Source organism: Eubalaena glacialis, chromosome 14 (genome assembly GCF_028564815.1).
Source record: "Eubalaena glacialis isolate mEubGla1 chromosome 14, mEubGla1.1.hap2.+ XY, whole genome shotgun sequence".
In the NCBI taxonomy this organism is placed as follows: Eukaryota; Metazoa; Chordata; class Mammalia; order Artiodactyla; family Balaenidae; genus Eubalaena; species Eubalaena glacialis.
This window is the reverse complement of record NC_083729.1, coordinates 30118246-30136771: the sequence shown is the minus strand read 5'-3', so window position 1 is coordinate 30136771 and position 18526 is coordinate 30118246. Positions and strand designations below refer to the sequence as shown.

General features: G+C 42.2%; 1 protein-coding gene across 1 annotated transcript in view; it reads right to left on the bottom strand.

Annotated features, from left to right (window-relative positions):
- The window catches only part of VIT (vitrin), a 135135-nt gene that overhangs the window by 71696 nt on the left and 44913 nt on the right, over positions 1-18526 (bottom strand). Inside the window, 1 exon segment of the mRNA XM_061210879.1 lies at positions 12072-12137. Within this exon segment, the coding sequence (XP_061066862.1) occupies positions 12072-12137 (66 nt within the window).

The window sequence follows — 18526 nt, the reverse complement described above, 5'->3', positions numbered from 1 at the left end:
CATACACATACACACTCACAAAAAGAGAAAAAGGAAAAAGAAATGTATATATAAAAAAAAAAAAAGGAGAGAGCAACCAAATCAACAGACAGATCTACCAATGATAATAAACTCTAAATACTAAACTAAGATAAACATAAAACCAGAAACAAATTAGATGCAGAAAGCAAACCCCAAGTCTACAGTTGCTCCCAAAATCCACCACCTCAATTTTGGGATGATCCGTTTTCTATCAGGTATTCCACAGATGCAGGTACATCAAGTTGACTGTGAGGTTTAATCTGCTGCTCCTGAGGCTGCTGGGAGAGATTTCCCTTTCTCTTCTTTATTCGCACAGCTCCCGGGGTTCAGCTTTGGATTTGGCCCCACCTCTGTGTGTAGGTCGCCTGAGGGCATCTGTTCTTCTCTGAGACAGGATGGGGTTAAAGGAGCGGCTGATTAGGCGGCTCTGGCTCACTCAGGCCACGGGGGAGGGAGGGGTATGGAATGTGTGGTGAGCCTGCAGGTGGCAGGGGCCGGCATGACGTTGCAACAGCCTGAGGCGCGCCGTGTGTTCTCCCGGGGAAGTTGTCCCTGGATCTCGGGACCCTGGCAGTGGCGGGCTGCACAGGCTCCCAGGAGGGGAGGTGTGGATAGTGACCTGTGCTTGCACACAGGCTTCTTGATGGCTGCAGCAGCAGCCTTAGCATTTCATGCCCGTCTCTGGTGTCTGTGCTGATAGCCACAGCTCGTGCCCGTCTCTGGAGCTCATTTAGGCAGTGCTCTGGATCCCCTCTCCTCATGCACCCCGAAACAGTGGTCTATTGCCTCTTAGGCAGTTCCAGACTTTTCCCCGGACTCCCTCCCAGCTAGCTGTGGCGCACTAGCCCCCTTCAGGCTGTGTTCACGCAGCCAACCCCCGTCCTCTCCCTGGGGTCTGACCTCCAAAGCCCGAGCCTCAGCTCCCAGCTCCCACCTGCCCCGGCAGGTGAGCAGACAAGCCTCTCGGGCTGGTGAGTGCTGGTTGGCACCGATCCTCTGTGTGGGAATCTCTCCACTTTGCCCTCTGCACCCCTGTTGCTGTGCTCTCCTCCATGGCTCCAAAGCTTTCCCCCCGCCCAACCCCCATCTCCGCTGGTGAAGGTGTTTCCTAGTGTGTGGAAACATTTTCTCCTTCACAGCTCCCTCCCAGAGGTGCAGGTCCCATCCTTATTCTTTTGTCTCTGTTTTTTCTTTTTTCTTTTACCCTTCCCAGGTACATGGGGAGTTTCTTGCCTTTTGGGAAGTCTGAGGTCTTCTGCCAGCATTCAGTAGGTGTTCTGTAGGAGTTGTTCCACATGTAGATGTATTTCTGATGTATTTGTGGCGAGGAGGGTGATCTCCACGTCTTAATCCTCTGCCATCTTGAAGGTCTCTAGGTTCATTTTCATCTCTCTTTGGGTTTCATCTCAAAAGTGCAGAAATAAGACTTCCTTCAGAGGACAGGTCAAAACTAAGGCAGCTCAAGAAGTGTCCATCTCAGGTTTGAAGGGAGCAGGTAGACACTGATGTGGCAAATAAGACTCAGGGGACGGGGAATGGTGCATCCCCACTATTAACCTTGGGGGAGAACTTAGAAGTCATAAGAAGATTTACTCCCAGGAACATTTGGAGAAAGCAAGAAGAAAGCCTCTTCCATTCCTTCCTGAGTGGAGTTTTGTTGGTGGAAATGAGAGAACCCTGGGCGACAGTCACAGAGATCCTGGGGCAGCCCAGAACTGCTTGAGTGGAAACTGCACAGAGACCTATTCCTCAGCCATCTGCTCTGCTTCCCCCTCATATGATTCCTCAAGGTTACCTTGCCTTCTCATGGCCGTTGTGATTTTCTCGACAGAGCTCACATTAGAGCATCTCAGAATCTGCCAAGGATTCCTTCCCAGAGGCCCTTGGCACCAGACACAGGGAAAAGAGAACTATTTGCAACCCGGATGGTTAGAGTGAAAGGATAACCTTTAGATGCTGCTCACTGAGGTCATGTGTCTGCTGTACTGATCTCAGAGTGTTCCTGGGCAAAACTGGTACTGTTTGAGCCACTATCTTCATGCAACATTGGAATCTTAGAGGCACAGCTGCAAATGTTTCTGCTCTAAGTTGGTTCTTCTGCCTGACCTAATAACAGAGTGATTATTGGGTGATGTCCTATACAATAAGCCAATGATGTAGAGGCCAAATCAAACTGTATAATCTGCTTCTTATTTTCCATTCATCTTTTCAGTGAATGGGGCTTTCAAGGCAAGCCACATTGCTTCAGGAAAACAAATTTCTTCATCAATCAGAGGCGGCCATTGTAAGCTTGCCTCTTGGCTGTTAATGAGAAAGAATTATTATAACATAAAAGCACTTATGCATAAACAGTTTTGATATGAAACTTAATTTTGCTCTACTGTGATATTCAACTAGAGTAAAATTCTATTTTTAAGAAAACTATGCAACAATGTTAATTTAATGAAATAAAATGATCATCAAATAAAATTTGAAGATGAATGCTTCCTTCTCCTGACACCAGTGACCAGATCATGTTAATTCTTCTTTGGTAGCAAATTCTTTTGCAAAGCATTCTTTTCCATTTTTATTTTTTTTCTTTTTTAAAAAATATTTATTTATTTATTTGGCTGCGTCGGGTCTTAGTTGCGGCCTGCGGGCTCTTCATTGCAGCGCGTGGGCTTAGTTGCCCCACGGTATGTGGGATCTTAGTTCCCCGACCAGGGATTGAACCCATGTCCCCTGCATTGGAAGGCAGATTCTTAACCACTGGACCACCAGGGAAGTCCCTCTTTTCCATTTTTCTTAAAAAGTCTTTGACTATGTTGAGTCTTTTTTAAAAATTTATTTTATTATATTATAGTTGATTTACAGTGTTGTGTTAATTTCCGCTGTACAGCACAGTGCTTCAGTTATACATATATATATTCTTTTTCATCTTCTTTTCAATTATGGTCTATCACAGGATATTGAATATAGTTCCCTGTGCTATACAGTAGGACCTTGTTGTTTATCCATTCTATACATAATAGTTTGCATCTGCTAATCCCAAACTCCCAGTCCTTCCCTCCCCCACCCACCCTCCCCCTTGGCAACCACGAAACTGTTCTCTATGTCTGTGAGTCTGTTTCTGTTTCATTGATAAGTTCATTTGTGTCATAGTTTAGATTCCACATATAAGTGATATCATATGGTATCTGTCTTTCTCTTTCTGACTTACTTCACTTAGTATGATAATCTCTAGGTCCCATGCTGCTGCAAATGGCATTATTTCACTCTTTTTATTTAATGGCTGAGTAGTATTCCATTTTATATATATATATATATATATATATATATATATATACACACACACACACACACACACACACACACACACACCACATCTTCTTTAACCATTCATCTGTTGATGGACATTTAGATTGTTTCCATGTCTTGGCTATTGTAAATAGTGCTGCTATGAACACAGGGGTGCATTTATCTTTTTGAATTATAGTTTTGTCCAGCTATATGCCCAGGAGTGTGATTGCTAGATGACCACGTTGAATCTTTGGTCAAAAGCTATCAATATCTTTCTGCTGCCTTGAGGAAAAATTCCAGAATCTTTAAGGCCTTTCCACAGTCCCCTCCATGGAACTTCTGGGCTTGCCAATACTGCCCCTGGTACTTTTCAAATGCATGTTATCTTGCAAACTTGGCTTGTATCATTCCTTACACCTGGAACCCTTTTTCCTTTCAGCTGTTCAAATGCTACTACTTTTTCAAGGTCCCAGTTTGTTACATTTTCTTTCATCTACTAGACTATACACTCCATGGGGGCAGGGATTTTTGTGTGTTTTGTTCATTGCTGATCAACAGAATGTCTGCTGGATGAATGAAGGGATAAATGGAACCCATCCATTAGCAAGTCCTGCTAGTTTTATTTCCAAATCTGCAATTTCTCTCTGCTTTCGCCTTGGTCCAGTTCACTGATATTTCCTGTCTGGACTATTGACACAATAGCCTCCTAGCTTGTCCTCTTCCTTCCATATTGCTCACCCTTTGCCTCAGCCCTTTCTCCATTGAACAGCCAATGTGATACTTAAAAAATGTAATCACATTTCATCATTCTCCTGCTTAAAACCCCTCATTGGTTTCCTGCTGCCCTAATGTCCAAGCTCCTTAATATGGTCCACAAGGCCCTAAAGGATCTGGTCCCTGTATTCCTCTCTATTTACTCTCCTACCATGGTTACTTGGATGATGAGAAGTTACCAGCCAGCAAAGGTCTAGGAGGACCTTCCAGGCAGAAAGAAGAACCAGGGCAAAAACCTTGATGTGGGAAAGGGCTTGGTGGTTTGAAGAACATAAAGGAGGCCAGTGTGCCTGGAGCACAGTGAGTGGGCTGGGGGGAGGTCCGTGATGAGGTCTGGGGAGTCAGCAGGGGTCACATCACATGGGCACTGGGTGAATTAATAGTCCCACTGTGACCAAGGTGTCATCAGTTGTTTTTGCTAGAACTCTTTTCAGAACTGCACAATATTATTTTCAGAAGAAATTTCCTTTCTTTTTCTTTTTGGAAAATTCCATTTTTAAAAGTTGGGATACCATTCACATACCATAAAATTGGTCCTTTTAAGCGTACAATCAGTGACTTATAGTATATTCACAAGTTTGTGCAACCATCATTATCTAATTCCACATCTTCATCACCTCAGAAAGAATCCCAGTTAGTAATGTCAAAAGAGAGACAACAGACCCAACATAGAGTCATTTGTGCAAAGCTCACGTCACCAAACCGAGACAATGCCTAACCTAAATGCAGTTTCATTCTTTCCCAGGAATGTAATCTTAACAAGTCCATTTGGAATTTCCTGGTCAGCACCAGTGAGGTAATCCACCTGACAGACTGCTGTCATCCTCCAAAGGAAGGTGACGTTGCCTGAAACAATCAACTCTGTTAGAATAGTCCCCTGGTTCCCCGACCAGGGATCGAACCCTCACCCCCTGCAGTAGAAGCTCGGAGTCTTAACCACTGGACCGCCAGGGAAGTCCCTAAAAGTAACCTACTTTTAATTTAGAAAGGATGTAATACACACTTTTTCACTTGACTCTTGCAAAACCCTGAGAGGCATATTGTCCTCATTTTGCAGAGAGATAAGTTTATTTGTTCAAGCTCAGGTACCAGCAAAGTGGCAGAGCCAGGCCCTGAACTCATACCCTCTGGCTCCAGACACAGAACTTTGCCAGCTCCACCTGGTTGCTTCTCCCATTACTGAAGAAAAGGAGTTAAATGGTTGCTTCCCTACTCTAATCCTACGAGGCTTTTCTGAACTTGAAGATCACTGACAACCACTAGTGGGTAAATATAGGATATGTCTTGTAAATAGGTTGTCTGTCTGGGTGGGTAAATAGGTTGTATGTCTTGTAAATAGGTTGTCTGGGTGTTTGTGTGTGTGTGTGCATTTGTGTGTGTGTCTGTATACATCTGTGCATGTATCCCAAACACCTGCAAGGCAACTCTTCTAGTGCAATTTTCCTTGCATTCTTTGCCTGTTATTTCTGAGAACTGCCATGGCAGAGCTTATTCAACTGAAAATCTACAACACAGAGAGAGTCCACCTCCCTTCTCACCCACACACCAGAAGGAGGGCTAGAGAGTTAATCCCCTTCCTTCTTCATGGTGTGAGAAACGGCACACACATCAGTCTGTGTGGAGAACACACTGGTATTGGTACCAAGTGTCTAAGGAGCAAGCAAACATTGGGGGTTCCTTACAAGTTGCTATAGCTAACGACATGCGAGCCCATTGAAGAAGCTGTGCGCTTGCTATACCCAAATCCTACAATCACAGAGCTGTATGTCTTCAACAGTGTCCAATGGACTCAATAACCAAGTCCCAGAACAATTACCTCTTCCTGCTGAGGCAGTACCTCTGGGAATTATCCACCCTTTCCAGGTTGATTACAAAAATCTTTCCATGCCTTACATGGTATTAAGGTTAACTTATTGGAGGGAACTATGTGAATTAAAGGTTATACATTTCACCCCAAGTTAAGACTATTTCAACAGACTCCAATGTAATGGAAATATTTCAGAACATGGCTTCACTGCCTGTGGGGAATATCTTGCTGTTGTTTATCTCGCTGACTGTTGTCTTCATCAAGTCGATTTCCTGCTCAGAACACTTTCAGTGGTTCCCACCCTCTAAAGAATGGCAAAAAACAAAGCTTCTCAGACTGGCATTGCCTAGTCTTAACCCACCTTCCAGCTGCATCTCCCACGACTCCCCAACGCTTAAACCCAGTACGCCCCTCACTGTTTCCTGACCCCATCTTCCCCACGACATCTGGGCTTAGTGCACCTCGAAAGCCCTTCCACCTACCTCTGCAATTCCACTTATTTTTCATATTCTACCTTAAATACTCCTTCAAGAAACTAGTATGAATCCTATTGTAGACCCCTTGTTATTCTTTTGTAGCATTTACCACATTTTGCTTTATTTTACAGTGTTTTGTTTTATTGTTGTATTTCGTCCAATAAATACCTAATGAGCACGAATTATTTGGTCTAGTTGAGAAGACAGACTGTATAAAAAAGCTCTTATAATAATGTGCAGTAAATAGACAGCAGAGGAAGTGTAGCATACACAGGAGCCATCTAAACTGGTTTTTTGTGTGTTGGCAATTGGTGTTGGGTCCAGGAAGGCTTTCCTTTGCATAATTTTATTTTACCTTATACAAGATGGGGTGCTCACTGAAGTCAGAGACTTTGCAGGATGGACAGGCAATAAATTGTTGGAGTTAATCATCACAGCTCTCACCTGTGTAACACTATCTCATCTGACCCCACTTTAGGCTAAGGCCATTGCTTCTGGAGCTCTTCTGGGGCTTGCTTACATGTAGAAAAGCTACTGAGGAGATTTTACAACTCACAAGCTTTTCTCTCTCTAGCACAAACACTCTGCCAAACAGGGATCGTTCTAGAGTTGTTGGTGGACATAATTTATGGAGAAACATATGATGTGTTTATTACAGTATGGGCTAAAAGGTTCATGAGTTGAAGAGTAGGCCTTTTTCAAATGTGGAATCTAACATAAATGAAGTTAATCCTTAAAAATCTATAAGGTATCTTGACTGCCTTAGGAGAAGTGTTTTATGAACACACCTAAACCCTTCAACCATTATTTGTAGCCTTCAACAGTCAAGAAAAATGCAACCACATTTTGGTCATTTGTTAGAAACTGCTTGAGTAGGTTTAAGCTGACTAAATATACTAGTGAGGTACCTGTGGGTAAGGTCGGATCTATGGCTCCAAAACATAGCTGGGAAATGAGAGCCTTGAAAAAGTCACCTCTGTAAAGAAACCTGGTAAAACTCTCATTCTGTACAGTATGGTAAACTTTACCCTGCACCATACAGCAGGTTAATTTACTAAGACATTAACTTATGCTTATTCTTCTTGTATTTTTCCCCTTACTATTCTAAGAAGGTAGTCAGACTTTTGTGTTCTCCTATCTCTGGAGCTCAAGGTTGCAAGAGAGAGGGCAGGGGTTGCCTGGCAACTCTCCCTCAAGGTTCTGGGAATTAGTTGCTCGGAAGCCTCCTTGTTTGAGGGGATTGGGCTTGGTCAGCCCAAAGAGTGATGGAGAGAAAATGACCTTCCAAGACTGGGAAGGTGGGAGTGGGCAGGTAGGTCCCAGTAAGGGAAATGCCCCTGTTCCCTAGCAGCTGCCTTGGATGAACATCACTTTGGAACAGTACCTGGTGTGGTGCCCCTCTGGGTAGAACCTTCGGCATAGGGCTTCCCCACATTTGCCAAGATCCCACCATTCATGAAACAATGGAGCTACTCAACTTCTAGGAATAACATGTGCTTTGACACTGAGCAATGCAGGGGCTCTCTCTGAATGTAGTAAATTGCCTAAGGCTTCCAATGCCTGGAGCTGGGAGGGAGGAAGCCCTTGTAATGATGGAATTTTAATATCTCAGCCCTAGGCAATTGGAAGTCTGGAGTCAGACTTGATTTGATTTAGAAAATAAGATGCTGTGGTAAGCCAAGTGACAGAATAAAACTGTACCCAATACAACTGTGTACGTGAGAACAAAATACTAGCTTGGAATGAATGGTCATGTATGGGTGGGAGGAGTAGAGCCGTAAGAACTAGTCCCATTTTTATTTTTTTTTTCATCTTTGCTTTTCCTTTTGTAAAAGCCGCGTGCGAAATTATTTTCAACATGTACTACCTTTTTGGCCCAAAGGGCCTCCAGTGGAGCTAACCAAGGTCCATAAGGGCTCCTGGGGGCCATGGGTAGACCAAAGAAATAGAAAGAAGGAAAAGGAGATGAGAAGAAAAAGAAATGAGAAAGCAGAGGAAGTAGGGAGGAGAGAAAGTGACAATTACCTAAAGTAACAGTAACCGTATGCGTAGACAGAATAGATGCACTAGTGTGGCATAAGGTCTCAGGCCAAGCCAAAGGACGAAGCTCATGCATTTACTCTTTTTTCTATTTTCCCGCATTTCTTCTACTTTACTTCCTATTCAGTCAGCCCTTGATTATCTTAACACCTCATCTGCCTCTAGGCAATGGATACTTAATTCCTAAATGGCTAACTTGCCACAAGGCACTGGAAAAGCATCTGGTGTTGAGCCTCACAGAGACCTAAGTTTCAAATCTGGCTCTGCCAACTCATGGTACCGTGTCTGGTCACTAGATCCTCAAGAGCCGAAAGTAGTGCTACGTGTGTAGTAGGTGTCAGTAAACTGTCCTCTGGGCAAATCTCTCAAACTACCTCCTCCTTGTTATTTTACCTTCAGTCCTCTGGGTGGTGAAGACTTTTAGTCCTGAATAAACACTGGTGAAAACTGAGGGCTGGCTAGGAAAGAGGCAGAGGGCACTGAAGAGAACCCATGATTTCACATTCACATCTGTAAGCATCCCTGATCTTGGGTACGTCTAGTCCAGCGGTTCTCAAATTTTACCAGGCATCGGAATCACCTGCAGAGTGCAAGGTCTCCAGAATTCTGATCCTTGGGTCCACAAATATTGATACTCACCTCCAGAAGGAGTTTAGGGGTCTCCAGGTATACAAAAGACACTCAGGAGGTCCGTGTATTTATCTTTCCAGGAGTTAAGAGAAGTTGTAATTGTTCTGTCTTCTACTTCACTGTATAAGTTTGTGTGAAATTCTGTCCAGACTTGGTAGATACTTTCATCCTACCTGTATATGAATGTCTATCTGTAATGCTTACTCACTAATATATTGTGTACTCTCTCTTCTCTCTTCATATGCTGGGACAAAGGGATTTTTGTTGGGTTTTGTTGGTGGGATTTTTGTTGGGTTTTGTTGTCAGGATTGTTTTACTTCCCTAACACAACCCTAACCATCCTACTCTTCTCTGAAAACCACCCTCCCAGCCTAGGCTGATGCAGTTAGAGTTTCTCTCCCAGGAATTTGGGATCAGGGCTGAGAGACATGGTCTGCATGAACCAGGGGGTTGGGGGGTGGATAGTGAGGCAGACATGCAGAGAGAAGCAGAGGCACCAATTCTTGAGATCTTTCCACCTGGGGTACAGTCCCAGTGAGTGCGAGCTGCCCTCCCCACCTTGGGTTCTGCGAGACACCTCATGTCATGTGAGCTACCTCATGTACTGCCAAAATCTCCTTTTCTACTTAAGCAAATTGGCCTTGGATTCCTGCTAACTGCACCTAAATAATCTGCACTGAGATATTCCCCATTGCCCTCATTGATGAACTGCAGATTCCTAGACACAGTAACAAAGCTCTTCACAATCTGGTGCCTGCTTACCCCTCCATCTCTTATCTCAACACATGCGCCTCCCACTCTATACCTCAGTCATATGGAACTACTTTTTAGCTCTTTTTCTTCTTCAGGGCTTAGGCATGCTTTTTCTTTCTGCTTGTAACACTCTTTTCCCCTCATCTTTGCCTGGTCAATCCCTATTAGGCCTTCAGATATCAGTGTAGGTGTGTCACTTCCTCCAGGAAGTCCTCCCGGTTACATAGCTTTTTTCTCCATATTCTTGGAGTACCTTTAGCTCCCGAGTCCTAGCACTTACATAAGATACCATAATTGCCTGGTGACTTGTCTTTCTTCCTCTCTAGATTTTGAGCTCTGTGAGGGCACAGTCTGAGTCTCAATTGCTGTTGTATCTGGGTGTCTAACCATACCTGGTACTTGGCCGGCACCCAATAAATACTTGTCAAGTGAATGAACGATGTGCCTCCCTTGCTATCAGTCACCTGCCCCAGTGGCAGATTGACAAGGTTGAACAGAAAAAATGAAAATTACTTTGGCCTCAAGGTATAGATTACAATTTGGGAATACTCCTGAGGTAAAGAATCAGGTATCGCCATAGTTTGGGAATATCCTATTACTTTCATTTTATATTTTCCCCCCTTATTTAATGACCATGACAGAGTTTCTAATTAGAGAAAAGGCCTCATGCATACATTGATTCAAAAGTGCTGTATCACTAGGGAGATTTTGAGAATAAGGTTAGAATTTAGCATATCAGAAGTTGAATCCATTTGAGATCTCTCAAAGAGGTTTGCCCTTGGGTCGTTTAGCACAGACTTTCATAGTCACTGAATACTGTTGTCATGGTAATCATGGAACCTTTTATGATTTTTGTAGAGGAGTTAATGAAGATACCGGAAACAGCCCAAAGGAATTCATACTTGGGTGTGCATTTGTCTCCATATTAACCCAATCACTGTTTTGAACACACATCTGCCCCTGGCCTGATTCTCTTGGCTCTCCTTCCTGACAGGAATAAATAAACAACTGATTCCTTTTTAGTATTTCAGACTAGGAGGCTGTGGATGGCTGCCCTTTTGGTCTCATTTCAACAGGAAGTCCTGCACAAAGGGCTTAAAGGAACAGAAGAAAAAAAATGCTGCGTGAAACAAATCTCTTCTTTTATTTCAAAATTTTAATGTTGCTGATTTAAGGCACCTAAATCTAATGCCTGTACAGAAGTTTCTTTTGTAGACAGCACAGAGCACTGAATATACCTAAAGTCTTTTTCTTATGGTCCTTCATAAATATACCTTAATTCAAGCATCCATCAAGTCTACAAATTTACATACAGATAGCTCAGTGTGCTCACAAGATTTGAGTGTGAGATTTTCCATTTATGTCCTGTCCTGCTAGTTCTTTCCCAATATCCATTCTCTCTTCTTTCCTAATAATAGTACTCCTTACTTTTAGCTAGGCATGCAGATGCTTGAAATCAAGACATTTCCCATTCTCCCTGAATTCTGGCCAATGGTATTTAAGTAGAAGTGGTGTATTTGACCTCCTGGACTTGTCTTTAAAGGGAGTAAGTATGTGCCTTTCTTCATCCCTTCCTACTGACTGGAATGTGGACATGATGGATGGAGCTGGGGTAGCCATTCTGGACAATGAGTTGAGAGCCACATTGAGAAAAGCAGAATGACAAGATAGAAGGAGTCTGCGTCCCTGAAGATTGTGAAGCTCCTATAAAAGCCCAGGCTATGTTTACAGGAGAGAGAAAGAAACTTCAGTCTTATCTAAGCAACTGTTATTTTGGCTTTTCTGTCATCTAACCTTAACTATCACCCAAAAATGAAATTAATTATTCCTCTTTCCACTGATTGGGTGTGAAACTTTTCTGTGAGATTACCCATTGATTCCAGGGCACGCTGGAAGGTGGGCAGGTTTGCTGGACTTTTGCATTAGCCAGACTGAATTTTCTGGTATGGGGAATTGAGACAGAATGGCAGAAAAATACCTACTCCAGCTTAGGCATAAAGACATAGTGTTGCCTGTTCTTTGTATGTGCATTTTGAATTTTTCTAATATAGAAGAACCACGTATCTACCCTAAAATAAGAACTCTTATTTCAAATGCTTTTTGGAATGAAGTAGATGACAAATAAGAATCATTACTAATTAGTCTGAGTGCAAACTATTGAGATAAGACACACACAAAAAAACCCAAAACAGAAAAACCCCAAACTTTCCAAATTATCTGAAACAAGTGGAACAGTCCTCCACATGGGAGACACAAGTCTTGTACCAGTGAGGAACTGCAACTTTACTTACTGAATTTGGGCCTTTTAATCTTCTTTGTCATTTCTTTATTTGAGTGTATTCCAGTCACCAGCAAAACTACATGAAGAAAATGCAAAAAATCGAATCAATATTATTTCACTTAAATGCTTTCTCTCTTTTGACCTTTATGTTTGCTTCAAGCATATGTTAAAGTATTCTCGTTAGTAGAACTAATTTTCCCTTATTTTATGGTTGGGGAAATAAGATGTATACTTTGTGCTTTTCTTAGCCTCTGCTGAAAGGGCCTTTTAAAAATACCTCTTGGATATCTGTCCTGTGTTTTTGTTTTTGTTTTTTTTTAATTATTTATTTATTTTTGTGTGCATTGGATCCTCATTGCTGCGCGGGCCTTCTCTAGTTGCGGCGAGCGGGGGCTACTCTTCGCGGCGGTGCACAGGCTTCTCATTGCGGTGGCTTCTCTTGTTGCGGAGCACGGGCTCTAGGCGCGTGGGCTTCCGTAGTTGTGGCTCGCCGGCTCTAGAGCGTGGGCTCAGTAGTTGTGGCGCACAGGCTTAGCTGCTCCGTGGCATGTGGGATCTTCCCGGACCAGGGCTCGAACCCGTGTCCCCTGAATTGGCAGGAGGATTCTTAACCACTGCGCCACCAGGGAAGCCCCTGTCCTGTGTTTTGCCGTCTTTAAATTTCACCACACCAGCTCCACCATCTCCACTTTCCAAAGGCAGGAACGTGGGTCTGGCGAAGCCCACTGATTTGCTTGGTCCCAGGAATAAATTATAGAGGTAGGATGAACACCCAGGCCCTTCCTGTTCTCTCTGCTCCGTTCCACACTGAGTTTCCAAATGCCCAGTTTCCAAATGCCCAGAGAACCGCATACGCATGCGCGCGTGTGCACTTGAAGTGCGCGCGTGTGCGTGCGGGAGAGACGGGGAGGGCCTGATGAGCGGCGTCCGTACAAAGCCTCAGAGGAGGACTCTTTGGAAAGGAAGTCAAGGAGGAGGGGCACTGGGGAGATGAGAGAGACTCCTCACAAGGTATGGTGCGACCTGACTGTCCTTGGTGGTCCTTCCAGCCCCAGTTGGTGCTGCGCCCCCCCAGAGGCCAACTGCAGGTAGGTGAGCTTCCTTCTCAGAAACGAGCAGAACCTGGATACGGCTTTTCAGGAAGCAAAACAATAGGGGAAGAAAGGGGAACGCTTTATCCCTTTAAGTTTAAAGTCGTGTTGCTAGTGTGAGCCTTGTGTTTTTTGGTTCTTTTTTTTAAAAAATTATTTATTTATTTATTTATTTTTGGCTGTGTTGGGTCTTTGTTTCTGTGCGAGGGCTTTCTCTAGTTGCGGTGACCGGGGGCCACTCTTCATCGCGGTGCGCGGGCCTCTCACTATCGCGGCCTCTTGTTGCGGAGCACAGGCTCCAGACGCGCAGGCTCAGTAATTGTGGCTCACGGGCCTAGTTGCTCCGCGGCATGTGGGATCTTCCCAGACCAGGGCTCGAACCCATGTCCCCCGCATCGGCAGGCAGATTCTCAACCACTGTGCCACCAGGGAAGCCCGAGGCTTGTGTTTTTAAAATATAACATTGACCGAATTTTTCTTATTACCAAAATAATACATGTTACTTGTAGGACAGTAAAAAAACACACAAAAACAGTACTACAGAAAATAACGGATGAAAGCAAAAAGTATAATATTTTCAGGCTTTTTCTATATATATGTATGTATTGTACTTTGAAACAAACATTTGATGATGCTTATACTGTTTACAATGTGTCATAAACTTATTTCTACTTAAGGATATATAGAAACATTTTTTCTTGTCATTTAGTGTTCCTCTCATAATAATTTTAACTGCCTACAAAATATTGCAATTCATGGACATACCATAATTTAGCTAACTCCTGATTTAATATAAATAGCTTTATCTTTGCATGGATTCCTTATTATTGCCTTAAAATAAAATTCCAAATAGGGTTTCCTGTCTGAAAGATATGCCCACTTAAATTTTTGATATATATTGTGAACATTTCTCATAGCAATTTTTTAATAATGTCTGAAAATGCTCACTTCTCTGTACCTAGACTAATTCTACCTATAAACAGAAAAGCATGTTTTTCCTTTCAAAAGGCTAGTCAGTCTCTATTCTTCTTCCTTCTTTTCCAGGCCTTCTTCTGCCTTACCCACCCAAAGATGATACTGCTCTAACTTACCTCCATTTTAGCTACTTTTTTGAGAAACCCACTTTCTGGATGGAGTTGGAATTCTGGAGGTGAACATGAGGCAGTAGAATAATTAAAATAGTATTTTACTTCCTACTTTATGTGTTTTTGTTTTGGTTTTTAACAGAACACAGATGCTTGATTAAAGCATAAATCAGGACTTAGGCATTCTTGAATTGGCAACTGTCTTTGAAGGAAAAAGTGGCAATGTCACCAAGTGTTTGTTAAGAAAATTTTTTATTTATCTTATGATTAACTAGCTGAGCTGTGCCAATGATGTAGCTCCTGAATTATCCCATTTTGACTATTAGCACTAGCTGAGGCCTGGGCAGTTGACATACCGTGTCCTGCAAGAACAGAGCCATGAAAGAGAACTGAGTGAAAACCAAACGTCTAGCCAAATAGAATGAAGGCAGACATTTTTTAGGTGTTATTTACTTCTGGGGTTTGCGTAGGGTGTGAATGTCCTGGAGGTCTGATTTTTATAGTAGGCTCTGTGTCATTTAACTCTGTCTAAAGACCGCATCTTCATTTTATACACAAAAATAAATAACTAGAATATTTTTAAAAAAACAAGTACGAAATAAATATATAGAAAAAATTATGCGCGTAAAGCAGAGGGAGTAAGTGAAATAGTAGTAAATTAGGGTATCAGTTCTTGGTGGAAAACCAAATACTGTCTTTCTGGGGCTGTGTACCCATGGCACGTGGTTTATAAGTCTTGGTATCATTAGGACTATAAATATTTCAGTTAAGACCACCCCATCACTCGCATTTTCTCGCCCAGGACCCTCCAGGCTGAAAACATGCAGAGCTGGGTTCAGTTTTAAGCAGTGGTTAATAAAGTCATTATTTTCAATGGTACACAGAGGCCCTCCCCTCAGCTTAGATGCTTGTTAATTAAAGCTCCCCAGAAGCCACTCCTCAAGGGGAGGGCTGGTCAGTAAGGCTGCAAATGTGCTTGTGCCCTGAAGCAAGTCATTCCTCATCTGCAAGACCTCTCTTGCTACCTTGGAAATGGTGACTTGCGTGTGGAATTTGGGTGAGAGAAAAATCAGTCTTGTGTTCCTGTTCGTAGGAAGCCTGGCAGAGCACCGAGATGGATGACAGATGCTCACTTCAAAGTACAAAGCAGAACACAGGTCTGAAAGCCCTTCCATGGGAGTAGTTAGTTATCTGGCCACAGCTGAGGCCATTAGAGTCTAGAGTCCTTGAGGAAATCAAGGCTAGAGTCTGAAGTTCCAAGGCAACCATGATTTACCAACTCTGCAGCAACACTTCTCAATTTTTAAAAATTCAATGTTCCAGCTTTGAGTAACATGAAAAGTTCTCACCTTTCGCTAGTCGTGTTTGAAATTTCAAAACAAATTAAATATTGAATTTATTTTTTCAAATAAAAATTTTCCTCTGCTCTCTTTCTCTCTAATGTGGCCATCAGTGTGATTAAGATAGCTGAGGTGCAATTGTTTTAAAATTCAATTTAAGTAAATTATCATCCACATAATTTATAGAGAAAATACAAATGAGTTAGCTTGAAACAATGTTCAGTCTCATTAATGATAAAAAATGCAGGCTAAAGCAAAATGACAGGATATTTTCTCATAGTGTGTACTGAATATTGAACACAAGATTATACTTAATCCTGGCATGGATTTGGGATTAGGGCAGTCCAGTACATTGTTGGTAAATTCTAAGCAGGTGGAGTCATTCTGCAAAGCCATTTGGTAATACATTTCAGTAGCCTTAAAAAACATTTATATTCTTTGTCCTAGAAAATATATACCTAGTAATATATCCCAAGTTATAATCAGAGACATAGACAAGGATTTATGTATAATAAAAGGTGTTCATTACAGCATTATTCCTAATAGCAATCAGAAATAATGAAATCTTGGAAATGTCCCAACAGTAGGGGAATACTAAGCATTTATTACAAATTATTTTAGCAGAAGATTAAATGACCTGGGAAGTTCTCAGCTCTAACCTTAAGCATGATTCTGACAAAATTAGAATATACTCAGAGAGAAATACCTGGAACAAATATACCAAAATTTTAAAAATGATAGAATTATAATTCCTATTTTATATTTTATGTATTTTTCCCGTTTCATAGTAAAGTTCTTACACATAAATATTCTATGTTTTATGTAGAATGTTTCTTTTCGAATTAGAAAAAGACAACTGTTATTTAATTTGGTCATATCGAAATCAGATAGACTTATAATAATGAAAAGTGCTTTCTAAAATCATTGGCATGGTTAATAGGCACTTGTGTTTCACTTTTCCTGTCAGTATTAAGTCATAATCAGAATCCATTTATTTTCAAGAAAAGACATGAAGTGCCAGAACGTTTAACCAATTATCAAATCAGTAAGTACTTACTGAATACTTATTACGTGTCTAGAACTTTTATAGGAATGCTTCATTCTAGCCCATAAACTTCTTGTGTGATCCCTTAGTGCCACTCAAGATACTAACTCGGGTGGTGTTGACAGGGACTTTCCTTCACCAAACTTTAGTCAGGCTCCTCTAAGCCCTCTTCTCAACTAGGCTTTGACCTTGGGCTTCTGTGTCTGTCCTTGTTGGGCCCGCATCACTTAGTTTTAGCAAGAATCTTGTTTAGAGAGAATCCTCCACCCTTGATATCTGATCACCCTGGTCTGCCTTTAGCAAGAATCCTGTCTGGTCAGTTTAGCAAGAATCCCCTGATTCCCGTGAAATCTCCTCTTAGTAATTTCCATCCCCTGACCCCTGCAAGCCGCTCCTTGGCTATAAATCCCCACTTTTCCTTGTTATATTCGGAATTGAGCCCAGTACAATACTGAGGTCTCCTTTCCCCTATTGCAATGGTTCCTGATTAAAATCTGTTTTTACTGCTTTAAATACTGTCCAGCTCTGGTTCTCTTTAACAGTGTCCACAATGCCTTCCTGAAAACTGATTTATAAAGCAGATGATTTAAAATCAGCTCAAATTTCCCCTATGCTTTGCTTTCGACCTACTTACTTAGTGAAACATCTAGCATGAAATATATCAGAGCTTCATTGCAGAGACAGGATAACTTATTCTCTATAATCACATAAATCACAAATTATGCTTCAGATCATAGAATATTGAAGCTGGGAGGAGCTTTGGAGGTCATCTTTTTATTTTGTAGAAAAGAAACCAAGGTCAAGGTTGACATCTCAACTAAAGCGGCTTTGGAGGGGGAGGGGGCAGAAGTTGGAAGCAGAATGCAGGTTTGCTGGTGCAGCCTTAGGCTTTTTATGCTACTTTCTCCCCATAGCGCAGTCATTGATTACATGTGGTGCTCCGATGACAGTGGGCGGCATACAGCTCTGCTACAGCATAAATTTAAACATATTTAGAGTGACCATGCTAGCTCTGATATATACCGATTAAACACTTAATTAACATTAATTTAGAGGGCTTTTGGGGGATCTTTGGATGGTTCTCTGTGATATTATGATGTATGATAAATATATATTTTGGTGTTCCAGCCACAGTTCCTGCCTAACAGCTCCCAAAACCCTTGGAATGTCCTGAGTGATGAGAGCAATGGGAGCATCTTTTGTTATAATATATATATTTTTTACTGGAGTAAAATTGCTTTACAATGTTGCGTTACTTTCTTCTGTACAATGAAGTGAATCAGCTCTATGTATAACTATATCCCCTCCCTCTTGGACCTCACCCCCCATCCCACCCATCTAGGTCATCACAGAGCACCGAGCTGAGCTCTCTGTGCTATACAGCAGGTTCCCACTAGCTCTCTATTTTACACATGGTAGTGTATTTATGTCAAACCTAATCTCCCAATTCGTCCCACCTTCCCCTTCGCCCCCTGTGTCCACATGTCTGTTATCATATTTGATTTCTTGTCGTCAGTTCCTGAAATCAGAGCCATAAAGGTGAAATGGGTGTCTTGTTTTTCATAATAAGCCCCTTTCAATCACAACTGAGTTTATGTTAATGAGGTGGCTTTTGAAAATCCCCTAAAGATGAGGGAGCTGGTTGCCAGGGAAACCAACCGTGAATAGAGAGTTGGAATTTTCAGTCCCATCGCCTGATTTCCCAAGAGGAGAGAGGGGCTGGAGGTTGAATCAATCACCAATGGCCAGTGAGTTAATCAATCATGCCTATGTAATGAAGCCTCCATAAAAATCCAAAAGGAGAGGGTTCAGAGAGCTTCCAGGTTGAGGAATGAGAGCTCGTCCATGTGCCACCATGCTGGGCCCAAATTCCACGGGGACAGAAACTCCTTTGTTCAGGACCT